Genomic DNA, 19,061 nt, shown 5'->3' on the forward strand with positions numbered 1-19,061 from the left:
TGCATAATCTCTATAACAAGTTAATATATGTTTACTCAACATACCTGACTAGCATCCTTTATATGTATGTTGTCAACTAACTTGCATAACAACCAAAAATACTCTTTACATCCAGGTTTTAACATTGGTTCTTCTTCATAATCATCTATCTATATAAAAAGAAGATTTAACTTTGTGAAAATATTTTTTAAAAGAGAGATAAAATTACAACACAATTAACAAACTATGGTTTTACGGAACAAACCTTTATAAAGAGTAAGCAGTATGCAAATTTACCAATAATAAAAAAAGAACACTCCCAGTTTCCATAGAGTTAGAATAGGTACATAAGTATATGATTTGAGAAATCTAAAAAGACAATATTGCATTTAAATTACTGCTAACATACTTGGAAAATACATGAACAACTAAATGCTAAATAATGTGATAAAAGTAGGTATTCAATGAAAATGTAAAAGCAAAAACACACAGAACATGAACAAAAGTAAACCTACCTACATGTTAAGTTTTATGGTAGTTTTAAAATTTGAAAAAGACTTTCTTTATTTTATAATGTAAATCTAACATTGCATCTTATTTCTAGGATTAATAAAATTCATGTATGAATGACTTCTACAATATATGATAAAGGCTTTTTACAAGTCTAGCATATACACTGGAGCAAGGAAGGAAATTGAAAGTTCAGATGAAAAGGGTGAAGAGAAAACTGTACAACTGAAAAGAAAATTATATTAATGATCTTTCTTTCAAGTTAGTGCAAGACCCAGGATCTAGTCAGAATAGATGCTATTTCCCAAACAGATTATCCATCAGCAATCCTACTGAACTTAAATGAAAGCACACAGACTATGTTTTAGGTGTAACATGTACATAATGTTACAAGACTGTCCTGTTAAGAACTATACAACTATTATCCTGGCAAAACTGATACAGAAAGCAAGTATCCAAAATTTTGTAGGTTTACATAAGGCAAAGGAAATTACAAACATATATACTACTCCAAAGCACATCATAATCTTACCCTGATAGGTCTGAGTGCTTGTGCATCAGGAAGAAATTTCAACAATGTTGAGGCAGCCAATAGCAAAAATGAACGATTGATTGAGTCTCCTCCATCCAGTCCTGACAGAGACAATTTATAAAGGCCATTGCAAGACTCATGACGAACTGCAGTCTAGGAATAAACAAAGTTCCAAAGATATTTTAAGTCAGCTATTAAAAGTTAGTCTTAAGACTACTACACACTGACAAAAATAACATCTTAGGTGGCTTCTTTAGCAATTTATTTTAAAATGCAATTTTGTGATCACATATTCATGTACATAAATCATAGTTGATCAAATAAAGTACCCCAAAGTATACAGTATTATGAAAATATAGATTATAGAAATCCCATAAAATCTGTTTTTATGATTATAAAAACAGAAACAAAATCAAATAAATACAACAGACAAATACAAAAAGGAATTGAGGAGATAGTCATAGTAATGTATTTACAAGATAAGGAAAAGGATAAAACATTTTCAGAACTAGAAGCAACTTAGAAAATACTTTAAAACAAAACATTTTACAGATTCTAATGTCTCAATGATAACGTAGATCAGAACAAGAACATATATTTGCATTCCATTCAAGATAATAGTATTAGATAATGTTGTCTAAAAAAAGTGAATATTGACCTAAGCCTAATAGTGCGTTTCTACTATGTCACTTAGGGAGATGGTGTAAAAGCAAGAGAGAGCTAGTAAAATTTATACTGAACTCAGTGTAATCATCGGAATTAAAAAAAAATCAACTTTTTTTTATTCATATCTAATGATTTACTCTAATTAAATAGAACAAGTAAAAGAAACTTCTCTAAAATATAAATTAACAAAATAAACACTCAAGCCCATCCCATCACACAGAACAATTTAAAAAAAACGCAAAATATTCACTCTTTAAACAAGTATTTCAGAAAGAATTATAAAATGAATGCTAAAAAATATTTAATGTTTACATTTTACATGCACATAGTTCAGCTAAAAAATATTTAACGTTTACATTTTACATGCACATGGTTCAAAATACTCTAGATAGACTTGAAAGATTAAACAGGCACATTCCAGATAATGTGCTGTTTATATAGAACCATATCCATTGTTTCCATTATCCCCTTTTCATTACCAAAGTTAAAAATATGAATGCATATGAAGAGTTACAATACTTATCTTCCATCTTTATCTTACCTCCGGAATAAGCAGGGTCAATTTCTTTAGCCAATCTTGCAAATGATCACTATCAGCAAGGCTAGATTTCACTAAAGAACAGCAATGAGCCCAACTCACCAAGAGCCACATTGAATAATGTGAAACTAAAGAAAAATTTAAAAAAACAAAAACAAAACCACATGACTATAAGGGCTTGTGCAAGAAATAAAATACAATTAAATATATTAAAATGTATCTAGTTATCCAAATCTTTATTAATAATTAACTCTGTGGGACCCTTACCTTCATGTCTAGACCTGTGATCAGACTGAGCTTTCAAAACTCTGTAAGGTAAAAAACATACCACCACCAGTAATTAAATTCAGCAATCAACCAAAAATAAGTAATTACCACATCTTTTAAAGTTTATACAATTTCCCCCCAGCAAAGATTAGTTTTTAAGAAAGCTATGTACTTATTTTTCCGAAGGTCTTTAGCATTTATTTAATTAAATCCCTGGTGAAATTTTTATCATAGCAAACATCAAATGACTATTTCCAATGTAATGAAATTTGAGTGAATATAATATTAAGTGAAACCTCAAAATGTGCTCATGATTTAGTTACTAGAGAGTTGTGCATCAAAGATACAGGTTAAAATGAGTTCTAGTAAGAACTGACTCTAAAAGAAAAAATTCCAGTGTCCACTGACATAAAACGCTCTTCCTTCTGTATTTTTAATGTCAATTTTTATCAGGAATGGTTAAAAGCAACTTACTATTATTAAAAGGTAGAGAAAATTGATGATATATTATTTCCTCTTTATTTTTTCCCCATGATAATTTTAGTAACTTCAATGAAAACACTATCTCAATTTAAAGAAAACCAAATAATAAAATTTTTTATTTTAACAAAACCATTATTTGCCTTACAACTGTTTAAAAAAAGCAGCCATGGTTTGTTATAATTAATAACTTTCAAAAATCTGAGAAAGCAAGAGCCACTCATATTTTAAGAGTCTAAACCTTATAAACCAAGAATTTGGCCATATTTCACATTAAATATTTATCATATTGGTAATTTTTTTTTAACTTCACCAAGAGCAAACTACTCATCTGCCTTTTAAATTTGCAGCATGAGAAGATTTTGATAGTAGAGGCAAAAAGTTCATCCTAGTTGCCTTAAATTGATATAAACCTTGTAGCACCAAATGAACTGAAGGTGGGAGCTATGACAATGTTGCAGGAACAAATGGTTGTAGAGGAGAGGGGCTGAGAGACTCATACTACAAAGAATGAAGTGAGTACTTAAAATAATGGAACTGGTAGAATGAAAATAACAATTGTCGGGCCTCCCCAGTGGCACAAGGGGTTAAGCACAGCACTATGAAGCTATCCAGAGAGAGTTCGAGCCCCATCCGGAGAGCAAGTTGCCCACATGGCACAGCAGACCTCTCCAGTCTCACCTGCTGCTCCCCACTCAGCAGTGTACATCAGTCAATCCACCTGTTCTGCTCCCCCACTCTGTCTCTGATGAATCCTCTCATCCCCTGTACCTCTAGTCTATACCCTAGTTCTTATATGCATAAACAAATACATCTTAAAAATAATTAAAAAAAAAAGAAAAGAATTGTCACAGAGTGAACTGGTTTGAAAAGCAGCAACTAGGATATCAAACCTGCGTATTTTTCATTTTGTGAGGTTGACAGAGTCAAATGAACTTTTTTTAATTCTGAAGAAATAAAGCAGAACTAAAACAGTCATTGGATTGCCTTGTTAACTCAATATACTGTGGTGTGTTGGGTAGCAAAGTAGAACGTTAGAAGAAAAGGAGGAAGAATCAAGAATTATTTAATGTATATGATTGGTGGTTGGAGTATAAAATGTATTTTATACAAATTAAGGGCATCTTATAAACATGCTTTGTTTTTCCAAGATTATCCACTGGTAAATTTTACAAGGAAATAGACTGATGCACAAAACCAGATATAGTTCCTATAAGACTTGATCAAGTAAGGAATGTGAATTTGATTGAGATATATTCAAAAAATCTCAAAACTTATGCTATTTATATGCAACCAAAGTAACTAAAAAAAAAACTAATTAGCCATTAGCCACAAGTAAGGTTAAGTGATTTTAAGGTGTTTACATTAACTTTATAAATCATTCGCGTACAATGGCAAACCTCTGGCCAAAAGACCAACTACAAATAATTGGGAATTAATTCTATACACTTAAACACAATTTATGTGATTATTTAAGGCATATATCCCCATATATCAGTAATTATCATGATTCAATTTCTGTATTTGATTTTTGTACATTATTTTAAAATGTCTGATATAATAATCCAAATAGGATCACATTACTTGTTTAAACTATATATTTCCAGCTATGTCCACCAAGAGCTCAGAAGCAATGAAAAACGAACGAGTAACGAGTACATTAAAATTGTCCATGTTTCTCAGGTTCCCCCATCAATAAGCTCCAAGGTTTCTTTAAGAAATGGTTCATTGTCCTGTTTACAATATCCAAGTTATGGAAATAGTCTAAGTGCCCAGGTCAGAGAAATGGATCAGAAAAATGTAGTGTGTGTGTGTATATCATAGAAACAATGGAATACTACTCAGTTATTAAAAAAGGATGAACTCCTGCCATTTATGACAACATACATGGAACTACAGGAAATAAAGCTAAGCAAAAATAGAAGGACAAAGACAAATAAAGGATGCACTCACTTACACATGGAATATAGAGTAACATAACAAAAGGCCAGTCAAAACCAAACCGAGAATGAACTCTTAAGATACGACTGCAAAACTGAGGCACCTGGAGAGCAAAATCAAAAGGGTGGGAGTGGGGAAAAATGGGATCCAATGCAACATGGTAGAGGATTGTTGGGGTACTGGTGATGAGCAGGGTATGAAAATATACACCATTAGAGGTTTGAACCTACAACTCTCAATAAATTTTATAGAATAAAAAGGTTTATTATGGGACCATTACAAGCCTGGAAGATGTTGTAGTGAGAGGGGCAAAAGATACCTCCTCTTCATCCCAAATAATGGGACACATGTCGAAAGGTTACATGAACAAGCTTGAAAGAAACTACCTGAGGTATAAAATGAACAAAGTGAATAATAACAGTAATAAATTTTAACATACTGGATGAAAAAAAACTGATTCAATAGATACTAAGTAAATATGAAGACAAAGTTCTTCATCACAAAAGAAAATCAATACACATAAAAGGAATGGTAAGAAATTCACTAGCTTGCAAAGATCACACAAATTTAATTCAGGTACATCAGTGAATGCTGAAAACTAATGAAAAAATGTTTTAAGGACAGCAGGAAATTCAAGCAGTCGCAAAGTGGCTTTTTACAGATTACTTAAAATTAAAAAAGAAAATTCTTTAGGGCCTCCCCTGGTGGTGCAGCGATTGAGCGCTGGGCTGCGAAGCTGCCAGCAGCCTCTGCAGCGCCTGTTCATCCCTGGCCACCAGTGAGAGTCCCCTCAGCAGTGTATTTCATCACTCTGCCTGTTCTGTCCCCCGCTCTGGCTCTGGTGAATTCTCTCACCCGCCCGCGCTTCTGATTGTACCCAGTGCTTGTATAAATAAATAAATAAATCTTAAAAAAAAAAAAGAAAAAAGAAAGAAAATTCTTTAAAACTCAAATAAAAAGGAAAAATCATAAACTTCATTAAATTAATATCACTAGCCTAATACTAGATGTTTTCACTCATAGGGGCTATAAAGAAAGAAAACAAATGAAGAGACAAAACTAAACCAGAATAAATCCTAGAAATATCACTGCAAAATAGAGACTACTAGAGGAAGGAGGTCAGGAAAGAGGAACAAAAGGTGAAGGGGAGCCCAATGCACTGAGGTGGCGGAATATGAGTGCTCTGGTGGTAAGTACCGGTGGTAACACATATAAAGAGGTGCTAACCTATTTCCCTAAATCATACACAATGCTGTAAACTAAAGTTACCTCATTAAAATGAAAAGTTACAGGGGGAAAAAAAACAAACAAAAATTAACATCATTAATAATGGGGACAAGCAGACATCACCAGGATATATTGGGAAAGACACTTTACTAATGTAGTATGTATTCCTACTAAAATATATTATGATAAGCTAATCATGAGAACAATCAGGAAAATCTAAACTGAAAGGTATTTTATGAAAGAATTGGTTTGTACTATGCCCAAATGCCAGTATTATTAAAGCAAGGCCTTATAAGTAAATATCCCTGATTAAAGAATTGTAAGAAATATGACAGCAGTACATGATCTTGGAACAGGAAAAAATGCTGTTATAAAGAATATTAATTGGGTAATTTGTGTATGAACTGCATCTTAGATAATAATATATCAATGTTAAATTTTTGGAATTTGAATATTTTACAGAAGTCAAGAAATTGTCCTTGATCTTAAGAGATACACATCGAAGTACTTACACACATAAATCATCCTGATGTATGAAACTTACTTTCAGAAAATTCAGGATCATATGTAAATATGCATGCAGAGTCATAAAAAGAAAATTTATGCTCATGAGTATGTGAAAGTGGCAAAATACTGGTAACAATGCACAAATGTAGGTGAATAATGAGGACTCGTGAAGAACCTAACAAACTTTTCTTTCAAACTTTAAAGTTTCTTCAAAAGAAAGCTTTAAAACACATTTTTATTACAAATACATACATGAATTATGTAAAAATGTCATACCTAGGAGCAAGATTATCATATGTGTAAGCAACAGACATAAGCCGCTGAATCAAACTGGTTCCTTGAACAAGAACAAGAAATACCTTTAAAACAAAAATATTAAAAAAAAGCTTTAGATATAGTAAAATAGAAAACTACATATTTAACCCAAAATTACTTTCATTTTTTTCTGTGACAATAAAGAATATCTTAAGAATGGATGTTGGAAAATATTGTAGAAATATCAAATACAAAAACAGAATTATGTAGCCAACTTAAGAATAGCAACTTTAAAAACTGAAAGCATAGAAATAAAGGCAAAACTATTTTTTAATTTGATCTACAGATTCTCTGCAAGTCATCCAATGGGTGAGAAATGTTATTGTCAGTGGTTTTGGGGAGGTGAGTGAGGAATTAATCACTCTTTACTTTTGAAGGGAAAAAAAAAAAAAAAGGGCCTCCCTGGTGGCTCAAGGGGTTTAGAAACAACCTATGAAGCTATCTGCAGCCACTACAGCATGAGTTCAATCACCGCCAGGTAGGTGACCCACATGGCAAAGCTGACCTCTCCTGTCTTGCCCGCTGCTCCCCTCAGCAGTGTATTTCAGTACATCTGCCTGTTCTGCTCCCCATTCTGTCTCTGGTGAATCCTCTTACCCCCCACACCTCTGGCCTATATCCCAGTTCTTGTATGCATAAATAAATAAATCTTTAAAAAAAAATCAAGTAGTGCAGATTCCTCAACTACCCTGACATATATATCATGTCCAAATGAGTAAAAGGAAGCAGTAACTAAACTTGTCCCTGGCAAAACTGAGAAAGTTTTGTTTTTTTTTTTAAAGATTTTACTATTTTTTATTTATTTATTTATACAAGGACTGGGTACAGTCAGAAGCGCGGGAGGGTGAGAGAATTCACCAGAGCCACAGTGGGGAGCAGAGCAGGCAGAAGGACTGAAGTACACTGCTGAGGGGAGCAGCGGGCGGCAGGAGAGGTCTGCACGCCATGTGGGACCCTCCTCCGGTGGCCGGGGAGCAGCCGGGGATCGAACAGGCGCTGCAGAGGTGCGGGCAGCTTCGCAACCCAGTGCTCAACCGCTGCGCCACCGGGGAGGCCCAAAACTGAGAAAGTTTTAAGAAAAGCTATGTAGACTGGAATTTGAACATCTGATTTGGAAATTGAAACTTCTAGATTCTTATTAAGGAGGACAAATAAAATAAGACATGACAGTAAATTAAAAGAGTTAGTGTTCTTTCTTACTATCAAGACTATACTGTTATTTCTTACTATCAAAAATATATCAGAATTATTGTCTCCAAAATGTAATCAAAATTTTTGTTGCCAAACAAATCTCTATTATGAGAAATGGAAAAATATACAGTATGCCTCTTTAGTAAACTATAAAAACATAACATTGGTGCATGCATCTAGTCATGATGAATAAGGGGAAGGTTCAGTTGTAAATTGTGAATTACTTTCAATTAGCATGTACTTGCACGTACTTTAAAAATTATTTTAAGCTCTATATATGTATATTTTATATTTCTACTTATTTTATATTAATATTACATATACACTTCTTTATATTTTGGTCATTAATAGCTCAAAGAGAAATCACTAACAAATGTCAAAGGCTTTGAAATGATTCTGTGAGTTGACAGAAAAGAGGACAATCAATCTGAATTTTGTATTAGCTGTAAATGATCTGGAAAATGAGCAGAGATCACATTTCCCACATAACTCCAAAATTCCTATAAGGAAATATGCTTTGGGTTTCCATTTATAACATTAGCTCCAACCTTATGTTCACTATACCATTTCTCTATCAGTAACAACTCATTACTCTGGTATTTCTTAGGCAGGTATGAGGTGAGGTAACACTGTCAAAGGTTATTAAATGTAGAAGAGATTTCACTAAAAAATGTGTGTTCATCTCTCCCAACTTTCCTGATGGGAGAAGGTAAAAGGGCAAATATTTGATCAAATGAACAATGGAATCCACAATGAAAAACAATTCTAATTTTACTAAAGGTTGAGCTGGTTATTATGCAATTTTCTTTAAGATCTAAATCATGGGCCTCCCTGGTGGTGCAAGGGGTTAAGTCTCAGCACTATAAAGCTGTCCCCAGCCACAGCAGCATGAGCTGGATCCCAGGCTAGGGAGCTGACCCACATGGCAAAACAGTCCTCTCCTGTCTTGTCCACTGTTCCCCTCAGCAGTGCATTTCAGATCTACCTGTTCTGCTTCCCACTCTGTCTCTGGTGAATCCTCGCACCTCTAGCCTATACCCCAGTTCTTGTATGCATAAAAAATAAATCTTTAAAAAAAAAAAAAAAAAGATCTAAATCACTGTGCTATACTTGGACTGGTACATCACCAACTAAATTTCTCCTTTGCCAGGTAGCTTCCTATTAGATTTTGTCAACCTGGAACACTAGAGGTATTACTTCCCTGTCTTTTCTGTCAGTACTGTTTCAGCAGTATTTTCCCAGAAGAGGCTGGCTGTTTTAGAAACAGCAGCAAAACCCCTTCCTTAGAGACCTAAACCCCACTTCACAGGAACCCTCCTATAACTTTCTTCTTTTAAATAACCCCAAGTTTTCCCATATGTCCTTCAAACCCTAGGATTGGTGACTGGTTGGTTATTTGTCTGGGTTACCTCAGCATTTCTGTTTTGGATTTTTAACCTTCCAAAACATGTAAAACCAATTCTCCAATTCTCTGTTTTAAATTTCCCCCATTGAAATATTTATTGTTTTTTTTTTCCTGACTAGATCCTGATACAGTAAGTATATACATTACTGACTCCAAATAATGAACCCAGTGCTATAGTTAGGTAACATCAAAATGGCATATTATTTATTCCTCAATTTTGGAAGATGAATTTAAAAAGCATTACTTCTTCATAATTACTACTGCTTTAAAATGAAGGCTTCTTTTAAGTTGTTGGGTCATACTGTGTTAAGATAGCATTTTTAATGCAATAGTTTATTTCTTCACCTTGTACAACAAATACAGGTGTCTCTTAAAACATGAAAGAGACTTTATTACTAAAATTTAATGGCAACTTTTGTACTTTACCTCTGTTAATCTTGGTATGTGAAGACCCTTGGCATGATCACCAGCAGCTTTTCTTGACTTGCCAGGCCAGGTTCTTTTCCTGTGGCTTTCTGCTATACCAGACCAGGCAAAGACATCATGATAAGCTAAATCCAAATCGGATGGATCTACTGCAAACTGGCATATTAACTTCAGCAAGCAAGCAAGACAGTCTAGCTGCCACTGTGGATAGAAGAAAATGTCATTTCCCTATTTTCATAAATTTAATATGGTCACTATATAGTAATTTAATCCATGTGCTATACAGATTTTGCTTCTTGTATAAATGATTAGCAAACAATCCAACTTTATATAAATGCAGAGAAATTATCTAGACACTAAGAAGATATGTTATTGAAAAAGAAATGACACTTGCATTTCTATCATAAAGGCAAAAAATGTATATAAAGAAACAGAATTTTTGAAAAGTATATAGCTCAGAATGTACTGTAATTTAAAAAAATTATTCAAATGCTAACAAAGATATCATTTACCTACCAGTAACATATTTTAATATATTTTAAGTTATTTCTCCATACAAGTCACATTTACTCTAATATTTTGTGGTCAAAGCAATTCTCAGTAATTCTAGACAATAACTGTACTGAAACTTGTACTTTACATACATACATTTAATGTATGAAAAACATTGCTTTGGTAAAATATTAACTACTTAGTATGAAAAGGAAAATTTCTATCTGATATAAAGCTCTACATTAAAATTTTTTAAAGTACTACTTTTGCATAAATTACGGTATCACTTAAATACAAGAAGAGTTTTATAGTTTTTCCATAATCCTTGCCCTCCTATTTTCCTAATGCAACAACTAGTATAGCAATATATCTGCAAACATTATCTTTTCCTAAATAACAGCAACACTATATAACTGATTTTCAAGAAAGGTACCAAATAATTTCAATGAGGAAAGAATAGTCTTATTAACAAAAGGAACTAGAAAAACTAAATAGCCTAACTAAAAAAGAAAAAAAACGAAGCAACTCAATCTTACTCCACACATACAGAAGTAAACTCAAAATGCATCTCAGACCTAAATGAAGATAACTATTAAACTTACAGAAGAAAACAAAGGAGAAAATCTCTATGGCTTGGACCACAGATTTCTGGAATAGGATACAAACTTTCTTAATTAAAAATTCTTCCCTTGAACACACAGTGAAATAATGTAAAATCAAGCTATACATTGAGCCAAATATTTCCCACAAAGATGACCAAATTAATCAAGGAATGAAAAAAGAGCCTTACAGCTAGGGCAAAAAAAAAAGAGTCCGGGATACTGACAATTACTGTGCACACCCCTCCCCCCACCACACACACACATGCAGTCAGTACAAGATGTCAGGGACAAAGAGATAGCTGTATTAAAATGAAAATTTATAGCTATGAACACATTTTAAAAAGTAAAAAATACTGAATCAATACTCAAATTTTCCAACTTAAACTAGAATAAGAGTAAGCCCAAAGCTAGCAGAGAAAACAACAAAAAGATGAGAGCAGAGATAAAATACAAAAACACTAGAGAAAAACCAATGAAAACTAAAGCTGGCTCTTCAAAAAGATCAACAAAACTGATGAACCTTTAGCTAATTAACCAAAAATAAAATAAAAAATTAAAGTGGAAACATTTATACCAACTCCACAGACTTATGAAAAGGAGAAATAGACTACTATATGCTAAAAACTGATAAATTACATGAAATGGACAAATTCCTAGAAACAAAACCTACCATGACTAACCAAAGAACAGAAAATTTGAAGAGAGATATTGACAACACAATAATAACACTAGGGTATTTTTCACACCTGACATTCAACTATACATAGCTCAAGAAGACAGAGAAAGAATAAGGAAACAGTAGTTTTAAGTGAGGAACTAGACCAAATAGACTTAATAAATGTCAATAGAATACTTCTTTCAAAAACTGCAGCATACATATTTTTTCTGATAAACATGGAACGTTTTCAAGAATAGACGATATGTTGGGACAGAAGTCAATGTCAATGAAATTACAAAGACTGATATCCATACCAAATATTCTTTCTGACCAAAATGCCCTAAGCCAGAAATTTAAAACAACAGAAGAAAACACAGGAAAAAACAAAACCTCACGGAGACTAAATAAAAAATATGGTGCTGGATAAAAGAGGAAAATAAACAAAAAAAACCCCTCAGGGCTAATGAAAATAAAGATACACATAATCAGAATCCATGGTATTTAATAAAAGCAATCTTAAGAAATTTACAATACAGGACCATATTAAGCAGCAAGAAAAATCACAAAGAAATAATACCACAACTAAAGCAACTTGATAAAGAACAAACAAGACCCAGAGTTAAAAGAAGGAAAAATATAAATAAAGGCACAAATAAATGACAGAGATCAAAGACTACACAAGAGAATAAGAGATGGATGAAACTCAGTTCTTCAAGTAGATAAACTCAGTAGTCTCTAGGCAGGGCATCAAGAAAACATTAATAAGTAGAATCAGAAATGAAAGAGGAAAAATTACCACAGATGGCACAGAAATACAAAGAATTATAGGAGAGTGCTACATTTTATATACCAATAAATTTGATAATCTTGAAGAAATGGACACATTTCCAGGTCAAAATAGGTTACTAAAATTACCATGGGCCTCCCTGGTGGCACAATGGGTTAGGACGCAACCTATGAAGCTATTCCCAGCCACTGCAGCATGAATTTGATCCCTGGCCATGCAGATACCCACATGGCGCAGCAGACCTCTCCTGCCTTGCCCACTGCTCCCCTCAGCAGTGTTTTCAGTCAATCTGCCTGTTCTGCTCCCCACTCTGTCTCTGGTGAATCCTCTCACCCTCCACACCTCTGGCCTGTGCCCCAGTTCTTGTATGCATAAATAAATAAATCTTAAAAAAAAAAAAAGTTTACTAAAATTAAACCAGAAAGAAACTGAAGAGTTGACCAAATTCAAAGAACAATTAAAAAAAATCTCAAAACAAAAGCCTAGGGCCAGATGACTTTCCAATTTCTATCAAAACTTTGAAGAACAATTTATGCCCATCTTGCTTAAATTATTTCTAACCACATTTAAGAAGCAGGAACACTCCCTAATGCATTTTAGGCCAATAGTACCAAAACCAGATAAAGATAGCACAAGAAAATTATAGACCATATCCCTGATGAATGCTAATGCAGTATTATCTACACAATGGATAGAATGCTCAGCAATAATATGAAAGTAGCATTAAATGCAACATGTATCAATTTTGGAATGGACCCAAAAAAGACCAAAAAAAAGTACATACTGTATTATTTTGTTTACATAAAATTCTTTAAAAAAGGCACATCTAATCTATAGCAATAGAAAAGAGATCAGTAATTTCCTTGGGAGGGTTGCTTGGGTGGAAAAGAAGTAATGGTAAAAAGAACAGGATGGAACTTCTGAGGTAATGAAAATGTTCTGTATCTTGATTATGTTGGAGGATTATGCACGCACACATAGTTTTTCAAAACTACCCTTTTTAGTAACTTATTGCATGATCAAGTATATCCCAACTTCACATCACATATAAAACATTAACTTATAACAGATCAAACACCTAAACATAGGAGTTGTAACTAAAATTAAAAAACAAGTTTCTAATCTTGATGATACTGGATTAGGAAATGGTTTCTCAGACATCAATTTGTGAACAGAAAAACAAAATGTGAGAGATACATATATTTTCATTAAAAGTAATTAAACCCAAAGTAGTGATAGCAAAGGCAAAGATAAACAGCTGGGACTACATCAAATTAAAGAGCTTCTGCACAGCAAAAGAGACAATAACAAAAACAAAGAGAAACCCTACCGACTGGGAGAACATTTTTGCACACAACACTAATGATAAAGGACTGATCACAAAAATCTACAAAGAGCTGATGAGACTCAACAACAACAAAGAAAATAATCCAGTCAAAAAATGGGCAGAAGAGCTAAAAAGAAACTTCTCTGAAGAGGAAATGCGAATGGCCAACAGGCAAATGAAAAAATGTTCAACATCACTTGTAATCAGGGAAATGCAAATCAAAACTACCATGAGATACCATCTTACACCAGTGAGAATGGCACATATTAAAAAAACTAGCAACAATAAATGTTGGCAAGGTTGTGGAGAAAAAGGAACTCTCCTGTACTGTTGGTGGGAGTGCAAACTAGTCCAACCACTATGGAGAGCTGTGTGGAGATTTCTTGACCTACTAAACATAGAGCTTCCATATGATCCAGCAATTCCACTCCTAGGTATTTCCCCAAAGGACACAGAAACATCAATTCCAAAGAGCACCTGCACCCCTATGTTTATAGCAGCACTATTTACATAGCTAAGCTTTGGAAACAACCCAAATGCCCAAAAATAGATGACTGGATCAAGAAGATGTGGTACATATACACCATGGAATATTACTCAGCATTCAAAAAAGATAAACACATGCAATTTGCAGCAACATGGATGGTGCTGGAAGGGATCATGCTCAGTGAGATAAGCCAGAAAGAAAAAGAAAAATCCCAGATGGTCTCACTCATAGCAGGAATCTAGAAAACTTAAATAAGGGACAAGGAAAAAGAAAAACTATAAGAAAGAAAATATCAAAATCAACAAACAACTATGAACCAGACACACTCTATGGGGGTTGGGGGGGTGGGGAAAGGAGGGGTTGGGGTCAAGGGGGTTGTAATTGTATGGGGAATATAAAAATATAATTAAATAAATTTTTAAAAATGGGAAAAAATTTTAAAAATTAAATTAAATTAAAAATTAAAAAATTTTATAAAAAGTAATTAATTACTGATACCTCAAGGACAAATCTTGAAAATAAATGATTACCAAAAAATGAACAGAGGAAAAATAAAATTGGTTTCCCCTCATTCCCCCCCCCCAAAAAAATATTATGTTAAGTGAAACAAGATGGTCAAAGAACCCTAAGTATATTGTATGGTTACATTTATATCAAATGCCCATGATAGGCAAACCCATAGAACTAAAATGATTAGATTGGTGGTTGCCTAAAGCTGAAGTGCTCAGGGGAAAATGAGTAGTGACTGACGACTACTACTGAGTATGGGGTTTCTTTTGGGGTGATAAAATTGTCCTGAAATTAGACATTGGTAATGGCTGCAGAACTTTGTTAATATACTAAACATCAATGAGTTGTACATTTAAAAAATGTTTTATATAAATGGTATCTCAAATAATTTACTAAGAGATTAATTATAAATAAGGGATATTGGCTGATGTGAAGGCAATCTTTCTCAGGTATGTTGGCTTATCAGGCAATAACAGGCTATAATGTGTCACATAAAATTTCTTATTAGTAATCTTCATTAATTTCCTTCACAATTTCAAAGATTCCTTCACAATTTATCATATGTTTTCCTGCAAAATTTACACAAAATAATACTTAGAGGAGTTTATGAGCAAAATTCCTATAAATGACACAAAACTAAATTTTAAATTTTCCCACTTTGCCAAAGAATTAAGATACCTTATAATTCTGAAAGATTAATGGAAAAAGGACATGATTAACAATAAACAACAATAGAAATTTGATTAAGACAGAATAATATAATATTTATATAATATATTACATATAATATAATATTTATAATATAACAATTTATAATATAATTATATAATTATATTTATATAATAATATATAATAATATAATAATTACTTCAGTATTTTAAAAAGGAAAATATCGGCAGTAAAATATGTGAAATTAAAATGTAAGTACTGAAACCAAAAGCAAGAGTAACAAAATCTTGATAGAAGTTTACTTCCTAAATGTATTTTCCCTCATTAACCTTTTTAATGTAGCAACATTTGTTATCAAATCAAGAATAGCTTAAAAAAAAAATCAAGAATAGTTAACCTCTAGATTCCAAGGTAATTATTAAAAAGTAATAAAAAATTAATATTTGAATGCCATGTCTGCTAATGCTACTGTGCCTTGTTGTAGGTCAGGCAATAGAGTATGCTTTCCGTTTTGTTCAAAATGAATTATGCAATTTGGTATAGCATTAAGAATTCTTTATTATTTCACAAGCAGTATTATCTTCCTAAGAGTACTTCTTCAAAGGTTATAGTGGTAAATTACCATGTTTTAAAACTTTCATTTTATTGAGGACCAATAATTTTGTAAAATATTATATAAAAATAACTGCAGAAACGTTCAATCGCTATATATTTCTAACAGCTATTTTTGTAGTTATTTCACTGAAGAACAGTCACAAATGTCTAGAAAATAATTTTTTACTAATATGCTATTAAAGGTAGAAATGAGGGCCTCCCTGATGGCACAGGGGGTTAAGTATCAGCACTATGAAGCTATCTGCAGCCACTGCAGTACGAGTTCGATCCCCAGCCAGGGAGCTGACCCACAGGGCACAGCAAGACCTCTCCTGTATCACCTGCTGCCAGCAGCATATTTCAATCAATCTGCTTCTTCTCCTCCCCACGTCTCAGATGAATCCTCTTACCTCCCCACACCTCTGGCCTACACACCAGTTCTTATATACAAAATAAGTAAGATAAAAATTAAAAAGTAATAATAAAGTTAGAAATGTTAAAAACAAAATGGAACAATGAAAAAGGATATTCTTAAAAAATTAGGTATAAACCAAACCAAGCTATTTTTCAAAGAAAAGCGACCAAACTTTAAGAATCTATCAATATTAATATATAATTTAACAACTTAAAGGGAAAATGTTTAATAGCCATAGTGCAGAGTCATTAATTTTGGCACATAAAATTTTAACAGAGTTGACAAGGAGAATTCTTCATAATTGGTTTATTAGACATCTTGTATTTTAAAATATATTTCAATTATCCTCCATACTATCGCTACAATGAAGAGTATAAAAAAAGTTACACTTCTTAATGGAAAACGGAAATGCTTAAAATGAGCTAACTACTGCACTGGTTGAAACATTTTATTTTTACTTACCACAGTCCAGGATTCCTGCTCTTTAGGCTCCAGAATTCCAGAATTAAAAATTTCTAGTAACTGTTGAAGCCCTCCAGCAGCAACAAACTGTAAGCGATTTTGGGAATAACATGTAAGAGAAAAGTGGCTATATAACAGAAAAAAGACCAACTTTTCAATCAATAACTGGATATATGGCAACATAAGTATATGTGTGTGTACAATAATGTATCTTTCAGTTAGCAGCTTAGTCTTCAATTTAAATAAGCAAAATAACTTCTGTAACAAAGTAGTAACACATCTTTCTTTTCAAGAATTCTTTAAAAAAAATTTTTTTTTGCAGACCTCCCCGGTGGCATAGCGGTTGAGCGCTGGGTTGCGAAGCTGCCTGCAGCCTCTGCAGCACCGGTTTGATCCTCGGCTGCTCCCCGGCCACCGGAGGAGGGTCCCACATGGCGCGCAGACCTCTCCTGCCACCTGTCACCCGATGCTCCCCTCAGCAGTGTACTTCAGTCCTTCTGCCTGCTCTGCTCCCTGCTCTGGCTCTGGTGAATTCTCTCACCCTCCCGCGCTTCTGACTGTACCCAGTGCTTGTATAAATAAATAAATAAATAAATAAATAAATAAATAAATAAATAAATAAATAAATAAATAAATCTTTTTTTAAAAATTAAAAAAAAAAAATTTTTTTTTTTTACAAGCATCTACAATTATGTATTTCCTAAGACAAGATTCCAGAGGTAGGAAAAATATCACCAGTAAGTGTTAAAATAGATGTACCAAGTCATTAAAAAAATCTCAGTTTATTACTATAATTTAGAGTTAACACAATTTTTAAAATACACTTTATTTTAATGTAAATTAGTTTAAAAGCAAAAAAATTATGGTACCTGCTTTTGCAAAATTAAAGATAAATTTTTATCAATATACTGTAAAACACAGTATCAAACCTTGCAACTCCAGGAATTTTTACTATTTTCCACTTGATCCTCACTGGAATCATCTGAATCTGGGTAAAGGTCACTGTAACTTCCCTGTGGGAATGACAAAAACTAAATAAGGAAAGGTGGCAGGAGGAAAAATTAATCTAGAATTTAAAGCTATCACACTGGAATTTTACTCCAGAGGAAATAGATTCATTGAAAATAATAGAAATGTAATACCGTAGACTCTCTCCTTATTCTTCTGTTAGGTTTGCCCAGCGCTTCAATAATTTCCAGAGCATATAATAACTTGTGAGCACTCTTAATTTTGAGAAGTTCTTTCCAACTAAGTCCATCATTACTCTTAAATTAAGGAAAAAAGAAAAAAACAGGTTTTTCAAGTTTGCTTGATAAGGAAACCCACCCCCAAAAAACTACATTGATACCACATACTCAAATATTGCATCTAGATAGCGAAACATATTTTAAAATGTGAAAATCTGGTATTAAGGATATATTTAAAATACTAATTTTCATTAAATTTTGTTACAATAAAATTAATATACAAATGGTAGCAAAAGAGAAAACTGTAAACTCTTGACCTTTACAATGGATGAGGCAATTTACAATCTTTCCATGGAGTGGGGGAGGTTAGGGAGGATGGGAATATTGCAGATTAATTGAATCTGTGCATTTTTAAGGATATAAAAGTGGTAAAGTATACATTTATACATTGTGAAAGTCATGCAAATAAGTTTAAAATATTCTTTTCTGTCCTCAATTTATTAAATTATGTTATTCACACTTAATGTGCATCTTTGACTAAGACATTATTCAAGGTACTCTAAATCACCTGTCGGTATCTCTACAAAGTTACCCATTATTGCAGTATTTGAAAAAAAAAAAATCTTTAACAAATATCTTTACAAAATATCTACTACACATGTCCATGAAGTCATGCCTGTAAAGGAATATTAGTATACATTAAATTTCTTTGCCTCATTCTTCCTAAGTTCTGCAAGTTGACTTGTATAAACAAAAAGACAAGAATTGGCGCAAGTAATTTCACCTTATATTTTCTCTAAACATTACTTTTTGTTGCCAAAAACAGCAATATTCACAACTTATAGTAATGTGATTAAAAACCAACATAAAGGTAAATATGTATATTC

General features: G+C 32.9%; 1 protein-coding gene across 1 annotated transcript in view; it reads right to left on the minus strand.

Annotated features, from left to right (window-relative positions):
* USP34 (ubiquitin specific peptidase 34) overlaps positions 1-19,061 on the minus strand; it is a 229,928-nt gene that overhangs the window by 73,746 nt on the left and 137,121 nt on the right. Inside the window, 9 exon segments of the mRNA XM_037527455.2 lie at positions 45-149; positions 1,022-1,174; positions 2,229-2,353; positions 2,493-2,533; positions 6,924-7,006; positions 9,985-10,185; positions 16,988-17,074; positions 17,917-18,000; positions 18,130-18,252. Coding sequence (XP_037383352.1) covers positions 45-149; positions 1,022-1,174; positions 2,229-2,353; positions 2,493-2,533; positions 6,924-7,006; positions 9,985-10,185; positions 16,988-17,074; positions 17,917-18,000; positions 18,130-18,252 — 1,002 coding nt within the window.

This window comes from Talpa occidentalis, unplaced genomic scaffold (assembly GCF_014898055.3).
Source record: "Talpa occidentalis isolate TD23 unplaced genomic scaffold, MPIMG_talOcc4v2.1 talOcc4.5, whole genome shotgun sequence".
NCBI lineage: Eukaryota > Metazoa > Chordata > Mammalia > Eulipotyphla > Talpidae > Talpa > Talpa occidentalis.